This window comes from Rhinopithecus roxellana, chromosome 15 (genome assembly GCF_007565055.1).
Source record: "Rhinopithecus roxellana isolate Shanxi Qingling chromosome 15, ASM756505v1, whole genome shotgun sequence".
Lineage (NCBI taxonomy): Eukaryota > Metazoa > Chordata > Mammalia > Primates > Cercopithecidae > Rhinopithecus > Rhinopithecus roxellana.
Window position 1 is genome coordinate 128,419,066 of NC_044563.1, and position 12,843 is coordinate 128,431,908.

Here is a 12,843-nt window from a genome sequence, read left to right on the forward strand (position 1 = left end):
GAGTTTAACCAGTTTTTCTAATGATTTGCTCAACTAACTTGTAGGCATCCTTTGCTTCGTTTCTTTCTATTGGAAGTGAGGGTAGATGATTCCAGCTATAAATGATTCATGGTAAATGGGATTAGGGATGGAACAACTATAGACCAGTGATGCCAAGGGCCAGCTAAGAGCATCAGAATCGCCTGTGTAAAAAATTACAGGTGAACCACTAATGTTGTTTCTTTTTAAGTACAAAAGAATTTGATGAGCAACTGCCTTTACCAGTGATTTAGATCAGGGGTCAGCAAACTTTTTCTCTAAGGGGCCAGATAGTAAAAATTTTGCAGGTCAGTATCCCAAATCAGGGATATTATGTAAGTGTTATGTAACAGGAGAAAAAAACAAATTTCCACCAAATTTTACTGATAGAATTCAAAATATAACAACAATTGAGTACAATTTTATGTAATACAAATCTAATAAGTGAGAAGTGAATTCTTTGGAGGGATAACATTTCACTTAGTTGGAATTTAAAGTTAGTGATCTAGCCATCAAAATTGAGTACAAACATTCTGATCTATAATAAAATTTTTATATTTCATCTCTGAAAACATATTTTCTCACATAGGTACTGCCAAATACTGATATCATTCTACAAGCGTCTAATTTCAGTTCAGCATATGTCTCTTTTACATGGCATTTGTAGAATTTCGTTAGATTCTTCTCCTGATATTTGCCTTTTAGCATATCATTTCATTGCAGATAATCACTTTCAATTGAAGGTTAGGTGGAAGCTCTTCAGTTGCATAGTGAAATGGATTTTGAGATATGGAAATCGCCTTTGCTCTTGTATGGAGAAACACTACTCAAACTGTAGTTTGAACTCAGAAAACATATCTGCTGTAAATTTTTATGTGAATCAAGATCTTGCTTCCTGTTTTAACTTTTGATGGCACAAGAAGTATATAAAGCAGCTTGATACTACTTGTAATTAAACATTCATTGTTTTCCAAATTACTACAGTAAAAACTTTGTATGTAAGCACTGTTTTGCCTCGTAATTTTAGGTTGGATTTATTATGAAACATCATCGTATCTACAGCAAAAACTAACTTTCAAAGCCATTTAGTGTCCATTAATAGAGGTTGAAGGCTGTTCTTCTCATTCATAACAAGTTCAGTCTGGGCCCTGAGTTCAAAATATCACTATGAAACTTTAGCAGTGCTGAGCCATTGAAATGCTGTGTGATAGCATAATGCAGGATAACATTTAGCATCTATTTTTAACAACAATTCGCAGAACTGACAATAATTAAGTCCATGAGAGTAAATGAAGTTCACTGTTGACAGTACTGATCCAGTAACACTTGATAGATTTCCATGTTTTTCAGGCAGTACCACTGATCAAAACAATACAATGAATAATCATAGGTATTAAACACTTTAAATTTTCACAAGCTTTCTAAATTTGTCAAATTACACCTTTCTCTGCTCTACATATTTTCACTACCATGAAATATAACACAGCAGATTCCAGTTCAGGTTGTACTGAATTACTGTTTTCTCAAATGCTTTGAAAATATTCTTACCCATAGTTGTTCTATGCAGACTATTCAAGGTTAATTCTTCAGTCACTTCAAACTCAGCATTGACTTCTTGACTGGACAACTTAGTGGTATTGGTAACATTTATCACTTCATCAAGAACCAAGGAAAGTCACTTGCCTTGTTTTTTAGTTTACTATTGATATTACTCCTAATGCCCTCAACTATTCAATCATCTATTCTCACTAAAAGGCTGATAATCTTAAATCTAGTTTCTCTGGACCTCTTTCTTAATCTACTGCAAGCACACAGATTTAATCAGTTCACCATTGGTAAATGGGTAAATGGCTTTCCTCGGTTGGCTAACAAATGAACCACTCAGAAACTTTTATTGTAGCCTCATTTTTATTTTTGTGAGGAAATTCTGCAGTAATGATATATTTCATTTTAAATATTTTTCTGATCCATTGCTTTCTTATGAGTTGGGAGCATTGTGATTAACCATTGGTCTGTTAACCACTGACATATATTGTATTCTGTAACCACAGCTGTTACTTCATTGCACAGTAAACATAATATTTTGCCATTAGTTCCATAACAAAGTTATCTGCATTTCACTTTGCCTTAAAAATTTAACATTAGAAGAAGTCCATTTTTCTTTTATTGTTTTTACATAATAAGTAATAAAAAAGATGTTGTGGTATCATGATACATATGGCATTCGAAACAGTCAAGATGTAACAGGGTCACTGCAATTTGTAGTGCCCTAAGCAGCAGTACAAAGTAATGAACGCACCACATACCATCTCTGTCACAGCTACTTTGTTATTGAGTGTGAAGTGAAAGCAGCCATAGACATTACATGAATAAGTGTGGTCATGTTCCAGTAAAACTATTCTAGACAATAAAATTTGAATTTTTTTTTTTTTTTTTTGAGACAAAGTCTCATTCTTGTCACCCAGGCTGAAGTGCAGTGGCACAATCTTGGCTCACTGCAACCTCCACCTCCCAGGTTCAAGTGATTCTCCTACATCAGCCTCCCGAGTAGCTGGGATTACAGGCGCCTGCCACCACGCCTGGCTAATTTTTGTATTTTTAGTAGAGATGGGGTTTCACCATGTTGGCCAGGCTGGTCTCAAACTCCTAACCTCAGGCGATCTGCCCGCCTTGGCCTCCCAAAGTGCTGGGATTACAGGCATGAACCACCACGCCTGGCCTAAAGTTTAAATTCCATATAATTTTTATGTGTTACTACATATTATTCTTTTGAATTTTTTTCAACTTTTTAAAAATGTAAAAGCCATTCCTAGCTCATAAGTTATCCAAAGGGAGGTGGCAAGCCAGATTTGGTCCAGGGAGCATAGTTTGTGCCCTCTAATTGAATGATTAAAATATGCATAATTTAAAACATGCCAGCTGAAGTCTCCATATTCTACAAGACTTTATAACAGAGCTCACACAAGTAACAGCCATCTTATTTGACTTGTCTTCATTCCTTTGCCTGTTACATCTTCGTCATGTTCTAATTTGAGCAAGAGTATCTTCATGCTCCCTTGTTCACATACATACCAGCTATTAACCCGACTTCTAATGGGGAAAAATGAGCTAATACTTCTTTTTTGGCACATAGTATAAACATAGAATTTTGCCTTATTTACCAAGTGCCAGTTGTTATAGTCAGAATCTTTCACACTTGTTTGTGGCCTGTATATTTAAAATCCACAGAATTCATAAATTCTTAAATTGCTTAGTCCTGGGAAATGGGTATTTTGCATGGTCTCTTACGTGGAAAAACATGTCTTGTTTTCTCCCCTGGAAACAAAGGGTTAAAATCTAATGATTTCTGTTAGAATATTGTCTGAGAAAAATATTTTATTTTTAAACTAAATATAAAGCTTTCTCTAATAAGCTTTCAGAAAATATCCCATTAACCAGGATAACCATTGGTGAACATAGTCATTGCCAATCTGTTTTTCAAATTTCTGCTTCACTGTAGAGAAGGCCTCCTAGTAAACAGCCTTACACTGAAAACATAAGAGCAGTAAATCTTTCAGAAGGCCCCCTCTGAGACTGAGATCTGTAACTCGTCTTTGGAATGGTTGGTCCCCAGTGGGAAAGCTCTAGTGTTAATTGTGAAGGTTCAAGATACAGACATTCAAAGTTCTGACCTCAAGGCCCCACTCACATGTTACTGTTACAGGTTACTGTTACCGTTGCATGTTACTATTAGATGTTACTGTTACGACACCTTGGGGTTGTCACTTTTCCGGCCAGAAATCTCTGTGGACAGTGACGCCTTTGCCCAAGATTTGCTCAGTCCACTGGGTTCATTCCACCCACTCGGCCTTGCAGGCTGCACTTGGCTCTTACTACCAGCCTGGATCCCATGCCTGCCAGAGGCAAGTCAGGTGTGGAGTGGCAAGGGGTGTGTGAGTGAGCCTGGGGCCTGGCCACTGCACACAGACCAACGGCTGCAGTCGAGCGGACAGTTCCACGTGCCTGCATGGGTGCTGGCTGGCTGTGAGGCTGCAGCCAGATCAGTCGTACTACCAGCAGCTTCCATGGCTGGCACCAGGGAACACAGTGGTGCCCAGAAGCTTGGAGATGCCAGGAACTGCAGGGACCCAAAGTGAGAGCCACAGCCCTGCTCAGGGAGCTCCCAGGTCTGGGCTTCCCAAAGGGCCACAGCTCTTATCTTCTTCTCTTCACGCACAACGTGGTAAGCAAGGGGCATGTTTCAGCCCTGTGTGTTTGTGTTACCATTCTTTCAGCCTCACCATTCAGTGGGTCCCAAGTTCTCATCCTGTGACCAGGAAGAATGAGGCACACGGACAAGTGAATGGTTAGCAAGATGAAGAGGAGCTTTATTGAACAATAGAACAGCTCAGAGGAGACCCACAGGGGGCAGCTCCTTTCTGCAGCCAGGGTGTCCCATCAAGTGTTCAGCTCCTAGCAAAGAGAGTAGCTCCTCTCTGCAGGCAGGTTGTCCTGTCAGATGCCCAACTCCTAGCAGAGAGGGTAGCTCTTCCCTGTAGTTGGTTGTTTTGTCATCTGTGCAGCTCTCAGAGAGGCGGCCCTAGAATGGGTAGCTCCTCTCTGCAGACTGGTCATCCTCACGTCTGCAGCTCTCAGCAGAAAGGAGGCCCTGGAGTGGGTAGTCCTCTCTGCAGCTGGTTGTCAGGACATCTGCTTAGCTCTGGCTGAGCCTAGGAGCTTTATGGGCCTCAGGGGAGGAAGAGCATGCTGATTTGTCCATGGGCAGCCATGGGCAGGCCCAGAAAAAGCACCACAAGTTCCCACTCCAGTCCACAGGACTGGCAGCCTGGCCCCCAGCCTTCAGGCCCTCCCTGGCCTGAAAGTAGGCCTTACCAGGGACTCACCCCCTTCTGCCCAGGAACCTTTCTGCCTCCTGCTGCTGTTCATGGTGCCCAGGCTATAGGTGCAAAGAGGCGCCTGCAGGCCAGCACTGAGCTGCCTCAACCCCCCATTGGCTTCCCTGCTGTGCTCATTGGCACCCAAAGTCCAGAGCAGGCCAAAGCACCAGGGGGCTGGCATGTCAGCACTGCCCCCAAGTGTGTGCACAACCCAGCTGGGCTGCAACAGCACACCTGGGCTCACCCAGCTTTGCACCATGATCATAGCAGGTGCAGACAGTAGGGAGAAGCCAGGCAGTGGTAGCAGGCACTTCTGAGCCTGCGAGGCCAGGGGTGGCCTTACAGAGCACCCAAGAGTACAGAAATGCCTATGTCTACAGCTGCAGTTTGGTTGGCTACAGCTGTGTTGGGGGATGGGGGATGCGGCCCTGCATGTTCAATGGAGCAAGAGGCCTGGGTCTGCAGCCATGACTAGGGTGACTAGAGCTGCACCTGGGAGGGCGGTGTTCCTGCCTGCTCCTACCTGCCCCCCACAAGAGCATAGGGAGGCCTGGTCTATAGCCATGACTTGGGTAGCTGCAGCTCCCGGGAGGGCAGGGCTCCTACCTGCTCTGTGGAGTGAGAAGCCCAGGCCTGCAACCACAACTTAGGTGGTTGCAGCTGTACCCGGGAGGGCAGGGCTTCCACCTGCTCCCAGGTCCTGAGAGCCCAGGGATGCCAGGGTCCATAGCCATGGCTTGGGTGTCTGCAGAGGCACCCAGGTACCTCCCACCCCAACTCAGAAGGGGCAGGGCTCCCACTTGTCCCAAGCCCCTGCCAGCTCCATGAAGTGTGCAGCCCTGGCCATGCCTCCCTGCTACAGCCAGTGTGATGGCAGCAGCTGCTCCAGACAGCCCACTGCTGCCATCATTACTTCTCGGAAATCTTTGTTCTTTCAGGCAGTTAACACTTCATACATATCTCTAGTGTAACATATTTTTTAAAATCACATTATGATTACCTGTTTATATAATCTACTTGTCTCTTTAGACAATGACCTTCTTAAGACCTGGGAACTCATCCCAGGGCTTAGTCTAGTGTATAGAACAGAGTAGAAATTAAATGAAAGATTGAATGGCTTACTCATCCCTAGTATGGAAAAACTTGGAGTGGAAGAGTTCTGGAATTAAATGGAATCTTTGTGAGTGTAGTCTGAAGTAGTTCTTGGAGTTCCAGTCTGTCCTGAACTCCCAGCTCTATGCCCAAAGTAGGTTCACTTTCCACACCTACTTCAGACTTAGGAATGAACTGGAATTGAACTTTTATGGTGGCTGGTAAAATATGGGATACATCTTTTTTTCTACCTGTTTACCCTGTAGTTCCAGTATTCACCTCCGTGTTTTCTACTCTAGGAAAAAAAAAAAAAAAAGGTGGGGATATTCTTAATTTGGGAAGTTATATGGCTGGAATAGAATTTCTAACATTTTTGTTATGATTATTATTATATAAACACAAAGTTTTAAGCACTGTAAATTTTAACATTCAGTTATCTAATTTAGGCATGTAAACACACTAACTTGAATCTTGCCAGGGACATTTAGGAAAACTAGATTTACTTGAATTTAGTTTGCTTTACATTTATTTACATCACTCATATTTTTTATAGCAATAGCATGTTTTTTCATTAGCCTTTGTGACATTTAGAAAGTAAGATCTGTGCATTAAAAGCTCTGTAAGAAAGTAAACTTTAATGAAATTTTTTTCTCTCAGACCCAGAGGAATCCTGAACGCTTAGGTTGAATGCCGTATATGTAGCAAAAGGCATGGCTACAGCTGAAAGTATTTATGATAAAGTAAAGGACTCAATTTCTACTTTATCCTCTGTCAACACTCATAGGGTAGCTAAGTATATAACTTTTTAATAGAGCATTCTTCTTAAGTATGTGAAAGCTAAAAAAAATCAAATAACTTTTTATTTTGATTGTTTTAGAAATAAAATGAGGGCTGGGTGCAGTGGCTCATGCCTGTAATTCCAGCACTTTTGTTTTTGGGAGACCGAGGCAGGGGATTGCTTGAGCCCAGGGAGGGGTTTGAGACCAGTCTGGGCAAACATAGTGAGACCTCATCTCTAAAAATAATAATAATAATAAATAAAAAATAAAAATCAAGTAAATGTGAGCAAACCACGACTGAGCACAAGTACTCAACATATATATTCATATATATATTAAGCACACATTTGCATAGATTGACTTTGCTAATACAGGAACCCCTTCCTGGACTTCAGAAAAGGTTTAGTTTCCCTTTCTGTTTTTGTTTTATTTTTTAAATAATGGAGGTTGGGAATGTCAGAGCAGGAAGAAACTGCCTTAGTTAAGTGGAGTATTGGTATTCCTTCATAACTGGATACCTGCTGAAGGCTGTGAAACCACATGGAGAGGAGGTACAGAGAGGTTGTCCTCTTTGTGGGGAAGAAGATTGGTATCTGGCAGCGTTCATCAAGATCACTGTGACAAAATAGTACTTTTCAGAGACTGTCTTATACAATCCTTTCAATAAGCCTTTGAGGACTAATTCATATCCTTTACATTTTAAGGTTGAGGAAAGAAAAGGGGTTAAGTAACTTGGTCCAAATAAGTGAACTGGGAGTACAGAGAGGCTCCTGACTCTAGAGCCAAAGAGCTTTACATACCTGTGTGTGTGTACATCAGTGATGCATTTGCTGTATTTCAAGGAAGTGATGTCTAGATGATGGTCTTAAGGCCATTTGGTAAAATGTTGCTTATTTATTTATCCTCCCACAACTTGGCTGTTTAAATATTGAGTTAAGTAGGTTATTCTAAGGAAATAAAATTCTAAGGTTCATTATAGCCAAACAATATAGAAGACTTCTTTGGAATTAACATGTCTAATTCCACTGAAATGACAAGACTGCTGACTGTGTCCTCCTTAAAAAGATCAATCCTTCAGTATTTCATTATCAGGGAATGTTGGGAACATCATCTCTGTGTAAGTTTGGTTTGGTGTCATAAAGAACAGTGCCACACAGCCAGTCTGATTACCAATTCCCATGCACTCTCACTGGAGAAAAAGGAGTCCAACCATGAGTGGGCACTGCCTAGGCATTACAGCTCCTCAGATCTCAGTTCTGTCAACCTTAATTGCAAGCTTTTTTGAATCTGCCCCCATGAATACAAGCTTCAGGGGTTAGCCAGAGATGTGGGGAGAATTTATACACAATATTTAGGGCCCCCACTATCAGGTATTCTTCTTTCTGGGATCCTCCCTCACTTTCCAGCTGTGGGTACCTCTGTCTCCCTTCTCTAGTTCTTCAAGCCAGTAAAAGTAAAGGTTTCTTCTCAACTTATAGTCACCCCCATTACCCTGGGGCCTGCTCTCAGCCTAAAAGCTGTAAGATTAGAAAACTGACCCAGTGCTATGCCATTCCCTTCATCCCAAGTGTCACACTTTGACCTCTATATCTACCTTCTTTTGTTCACTCTTTAGTGCCTTCAGCTAGGTTTATTTTGGTTGGTTTTCCAGAGTTTATAGTTGTTACTTGTGTGTATCTGTTGGGAAGAGGGGACAGAGAGGTCAGCCACTTTTAAAAGTAGAACCTTAAAGAGCTTTTTGTGTATTAAATCATAAGCAAACCTGTTAAACTTCGTATTAAAATTAGACACAAATGACACCAAAAACATTTTGGCACTATAGTATAAAACCATACCTTACTATTGACCTTTCTTCTGCCTCTTCTTTTTCATATTGTCTGTTTCTACTTAAATCTCTCCTCAATTTCAATTATTGTTTAATAATGATTTAGCGAGTACTTACTAGATAGAAGGCACTATGCCAGATGCTCTTATCTGTTAAAATCTTGTTCATTCAAAATCCAAGTCAAATGTAAACACTCCCAGGATCACCCCCTCCCTCTTATTGACCACATGTGATTTACTTTCCTCTGAATGCTTTTAGTACTTTGTTCCTACCTTTTGACAGTATATTTATTAACATACTTGCTTTTCTCCCCACCCCAACCAGTTCTTCATCTCTATTAGATTATAAACTTCATCAGTAACAGCAAGTCTCACTCATGTTTGTGTCTATCCATGCTTCCTTAAACATACTTTAAAGTCAAGAACTGAAAAGAAACATAAAAGTCTGCAGTTGCAAAGAAAGAAAAAAACTTTAGGACATTAGCTTCCTGTCTGTGTTCTCAAGAGGAGAGTAAGATGTCAGATACTAAAGCATTATTTCTAAAGAACATCTTAACAGAGAAAACTCCTCTCCTCTTTATTCTCCCCACTTCCCTTCTCTTCCTTCTTCCTCCTTTTCCCTTTCATCTTGTCCTTCTCTTACTCCTGCTTCCCCTTCCACCTTTATCTTTCCCTCTTCACATTTCCTTTTTTTCTCAGTATTTAACTATAGTCTTATTTAAACTTTTCATATGCTTAGTCTCCTCTTTAAAATGGGAAAATAAATGGGTTTGTATGAACAGACCAGTGATGTCCAAAAACTGGGTGGGAAAAGAACCCAAATATTTGATTCTTCCTTCATTGATTCGTCTTTCATTTATAAGATACCATAATGAAATTTTATAGGTTGAATTTTCAATGACAAAAGCCATATATTAGCATCTTTTTCTCTTTGAACCATAGCAACAAATATACCATAAAATGGAAATTATAGAAATAAGATTAAGTGAATGAAACTCATTTTTCTAATAAGCTCACTTCTTCCTTAGATTCAGGTCATAAGACATTTAAAAGGAGAAGATCTATCATAAACTGGGCCTTCTGGCGAGGTTCTAGCACTCACCTGGACAACTTGCCCACATCGCCAACATCACCTATGCCAGGACAGCTTTTTGGAATTTCTCTGCCAAATATTTGTGAGAATGACAATCTGCCCAAACCTATCTTGGTAAGGCTCATTTTGGTATTTAAATTGATGGGAAAGGGTGTTTGGAAAAGGAGAGCTGTGCAAGGTAAATCTGTCCCCAAATGGAAAAATTATAGACACCATTGTCTTTGGCTAAGAATCTTCATTATTATTCCTCCAAATAACAAAATCAGATTTAGCTACTGTGAAATCAGAAGGAAGACATAATAGGAAGAGATAACCTAGTCTGCTGATTACAGGAAAGAGCCACGTAAGCCTGCTCAGATAAAGTAGAATTTGCTCTGTAGACAGAGAATTCACATTATTCCTCACAAATCCTTTCTTGAACGTCACATTGTTCTCAAAGTCTTCTTTGATCATTGTAGCAGCAGAAGCTACTCAATGTTACACTTAGGTTTTTAAATCCGTTTTATTTCTATTTCAAGTGCTCAGGCATAAAGATACATTCCCTGGCATTTGTTTATCTTTTGTATATAGAGTGGGTCAGATGAAAGCCACTGGATTTATATTATCTCCAGTTGATATTTTAAATAATCACTGCTAAGCAGCATTTATTGAGTCTCCAGTATCCTTCAAGCACTATACTAGATATATGGCATTTTATACTGTATTATGCATCTATAAATGCCAGACACTTGTCTAGCCACTTTGTTTATTCTTCACAACAGATTTAGGGGATAGTTATTATCGTGTCGTCATCCCATCCCTACTTTACAAATTGTTTTAAAGCCTCAGTACTGTACTCAATGTTACACAGTAACTAAGTGGCATAACTAGGTTTTGAATCCCATGGATTGCTTGTCTTCTTACACTGTAAGCAGAGGACATAGTGATAGAAAGCAAAATTAGAGGACACTTAAAACTTACTCTCTGAGCAATTTTTAGGAATACAGTGCATTTTTAACTATAATCATAATCTTATATAATAGATCAGGTGACCTTATTCTTCCTAACTGAAATTTTATATCATTTGACCAACATCTCCTCAACCTCACCACCACCCCCAGCCCCTGGTAACCACCCTTCCACTCTCCAGAAAGGTGACTTTAATTTTTCCAGCCATTTATTTAACTCCAATCCTTCAGTGCTTTTACTCTAGCACACCCTAGCCTCTGGCATCCAAAGAGGGCAAGTATACATTGCCTTATTTGTGTGTGTGAAGTATCATTTTGTTTATTTTCCTTTGCTTCCCCATAGGATATGCTTTTCTTTCTTAATCAAAAAGGACCCCTCACCAAAGGTATCTTCAGGCAGTCGGCCAATGTGAAATCCTGCAGAGAACTAAAAGAGAAATTGAATTCTGGAGTTGAAGTACACCTAGACTGTGAATCTATTTTTGTGATAGCATCTGTCTTAAAGGTAAGAAGAGTCCTCCCTTTATCCACCCCATGGTATAGCTCTAGAGAAAGAAAGGGTGTTTTACTTTTTCATTATGAACATTATTTCTATCTGCAAAGACCCATAATAGACTTAACATAATTTTTACACTAAAAAGTGTTTTAAAAACATTTCACAAAGTCAACATTGGACTTTAAAAGCTACCACTGATGATATAACATACCAAATATGCTTTTTAAATTTTTTATCCCACACTGATCTCATCTTTACTTCTGCCACTCCATGTAAAAAATAAAAATTTTAAGTTTAAAAAATCAAAAAACACATGTATACCAAAAGAGACATCCTGCTTATGATTTCCTCACTATCTCACTATGTTCTTAATGAAGGCAGTTTTAAAATATAAACATTAAATGTTTGAAAATAGTTAAAGTGACTTAGGGCAGAGCAAGATGGCCGAATAGGAACAGCTCCAGTCTCCAACTCCCGGCACGAGCGACACAGAAGACCGGCGATTTCTGCATTTTCAACTGAGGTACTGGGGTCATCTCACTGGGGAGTGCCGGACAATCGGTGCTGGTCAGCTGCTGTAGCCCAACCAGCAAGAGCTGAAGCAGGGCGAGGCATTGCCTCACCTGGGAAGCGCAAGGGGGAAGGGAATCCCTTTTCCTAGCCAGGCGAACTGAGACACACAACACCTGGAAAATCGGGTAATTCCCACCCCAATACTGCACTTTAAGCAAACGGGCACACCAAGAGATTATATCCACACCTGGCCGGGAGGGTCCCACGGCCACGGAGCCTCCCTCATTGCTAGCACAGCAGTCTGCGATCTAACCTAAACAGCAGCAACGAGGCTGGGGGAGGGGCGCCCGCCATTGCTGAGGCTTAAGTAGGTAAACAAAGCCGCTGGGAAGCTCGAACTGGGTGGAGCTCACAGCAGCTCAAGGAAACCTGCCTGTCTCTGTAGACTCCACCTCTGGGGACTGGGCAAAGCTAAGCAACAAAAGAGGAAAAAGCAGAGGCCTGTGCAGACGCGAACGACTCTGTCTGACAGCTTTGAAGAGAGCAGTGGATCTCCCAACACGGAGGTTGAGATCTGAGAACGGACAAACTGCCTGCTCAAGTGGGTCCCTGACCCCTGAGTAGCCTAACTGGGAGACATCCCCCACTAGGGGCAGTCTGACACCCCACACCTCACAGGGTGGAGTACACCCCTGAGAGGAAGCTTCCAAAGTAAGAATCAGACAGGTACACTCGCTGTTCAGCAATATTCTATCTTCTGCAACCTCTGCTGCTGATACCCAGGCAAACAGGGTCTGGAGTGGACCTCAAGCAATCTCCAACAGACTTACAGCTGAGGGTCCTGACTATTAGAAGGAAAACTATCAAACAGGAAGAACACCTATACCAAAACCCCATCAGTATGTCACCATCATCAAAGACCAGAGGCAGATAAAACCACAAAGATGGGGAAGAAGCAGGGCAGAAAAGCTGGAAATTCAAAAAATAAGAGCGCATCTCCCCCCTGCAAAGGAGCGCAGCTCATCGCCAGCAACGGATCAAAGCTGGTCAGAGAATGACTTTGACGAGATGAGAGAAGAAGGCGTCAGTCCATCAGATTTCTCAGAGCTAAAGGAGGAATTACGTACCCAGCGCAAAGAAACTAAAAATCTTGAAAAAAGAGTGGAAGAATTGATAGCTAGAATAATTAATGCAGAGAAGGTCA

General features: G+C 41.1%; 1 protein-coding gene across 1 annotated transcript in view; it reads left to right on the plus strand.

The window, feature by feature from the left end:
- Window positions 1-12,843, plus strand: part of ARHGAP20 (Rho GTPase activating protein 20) — a 135,882-nt gene that overhangs the window by 105,163 nt on the left and 17,876 nt on the right. Inside the window, exons 10-11 of the mRNA XM_010376214.2 lie at window positions 9,619-9,797; window positions 10,974-11,135. Of these exons, the coding sequence (XP_010374516.2) occupies window positions 9,619-9,797; window positions 10,974-11,135 (341 nt within the window). The remainder of the gene's footprint in view (window positions 1-9,618; window positions 9,798-10,973; window positions 11,136-12,843) is intronic.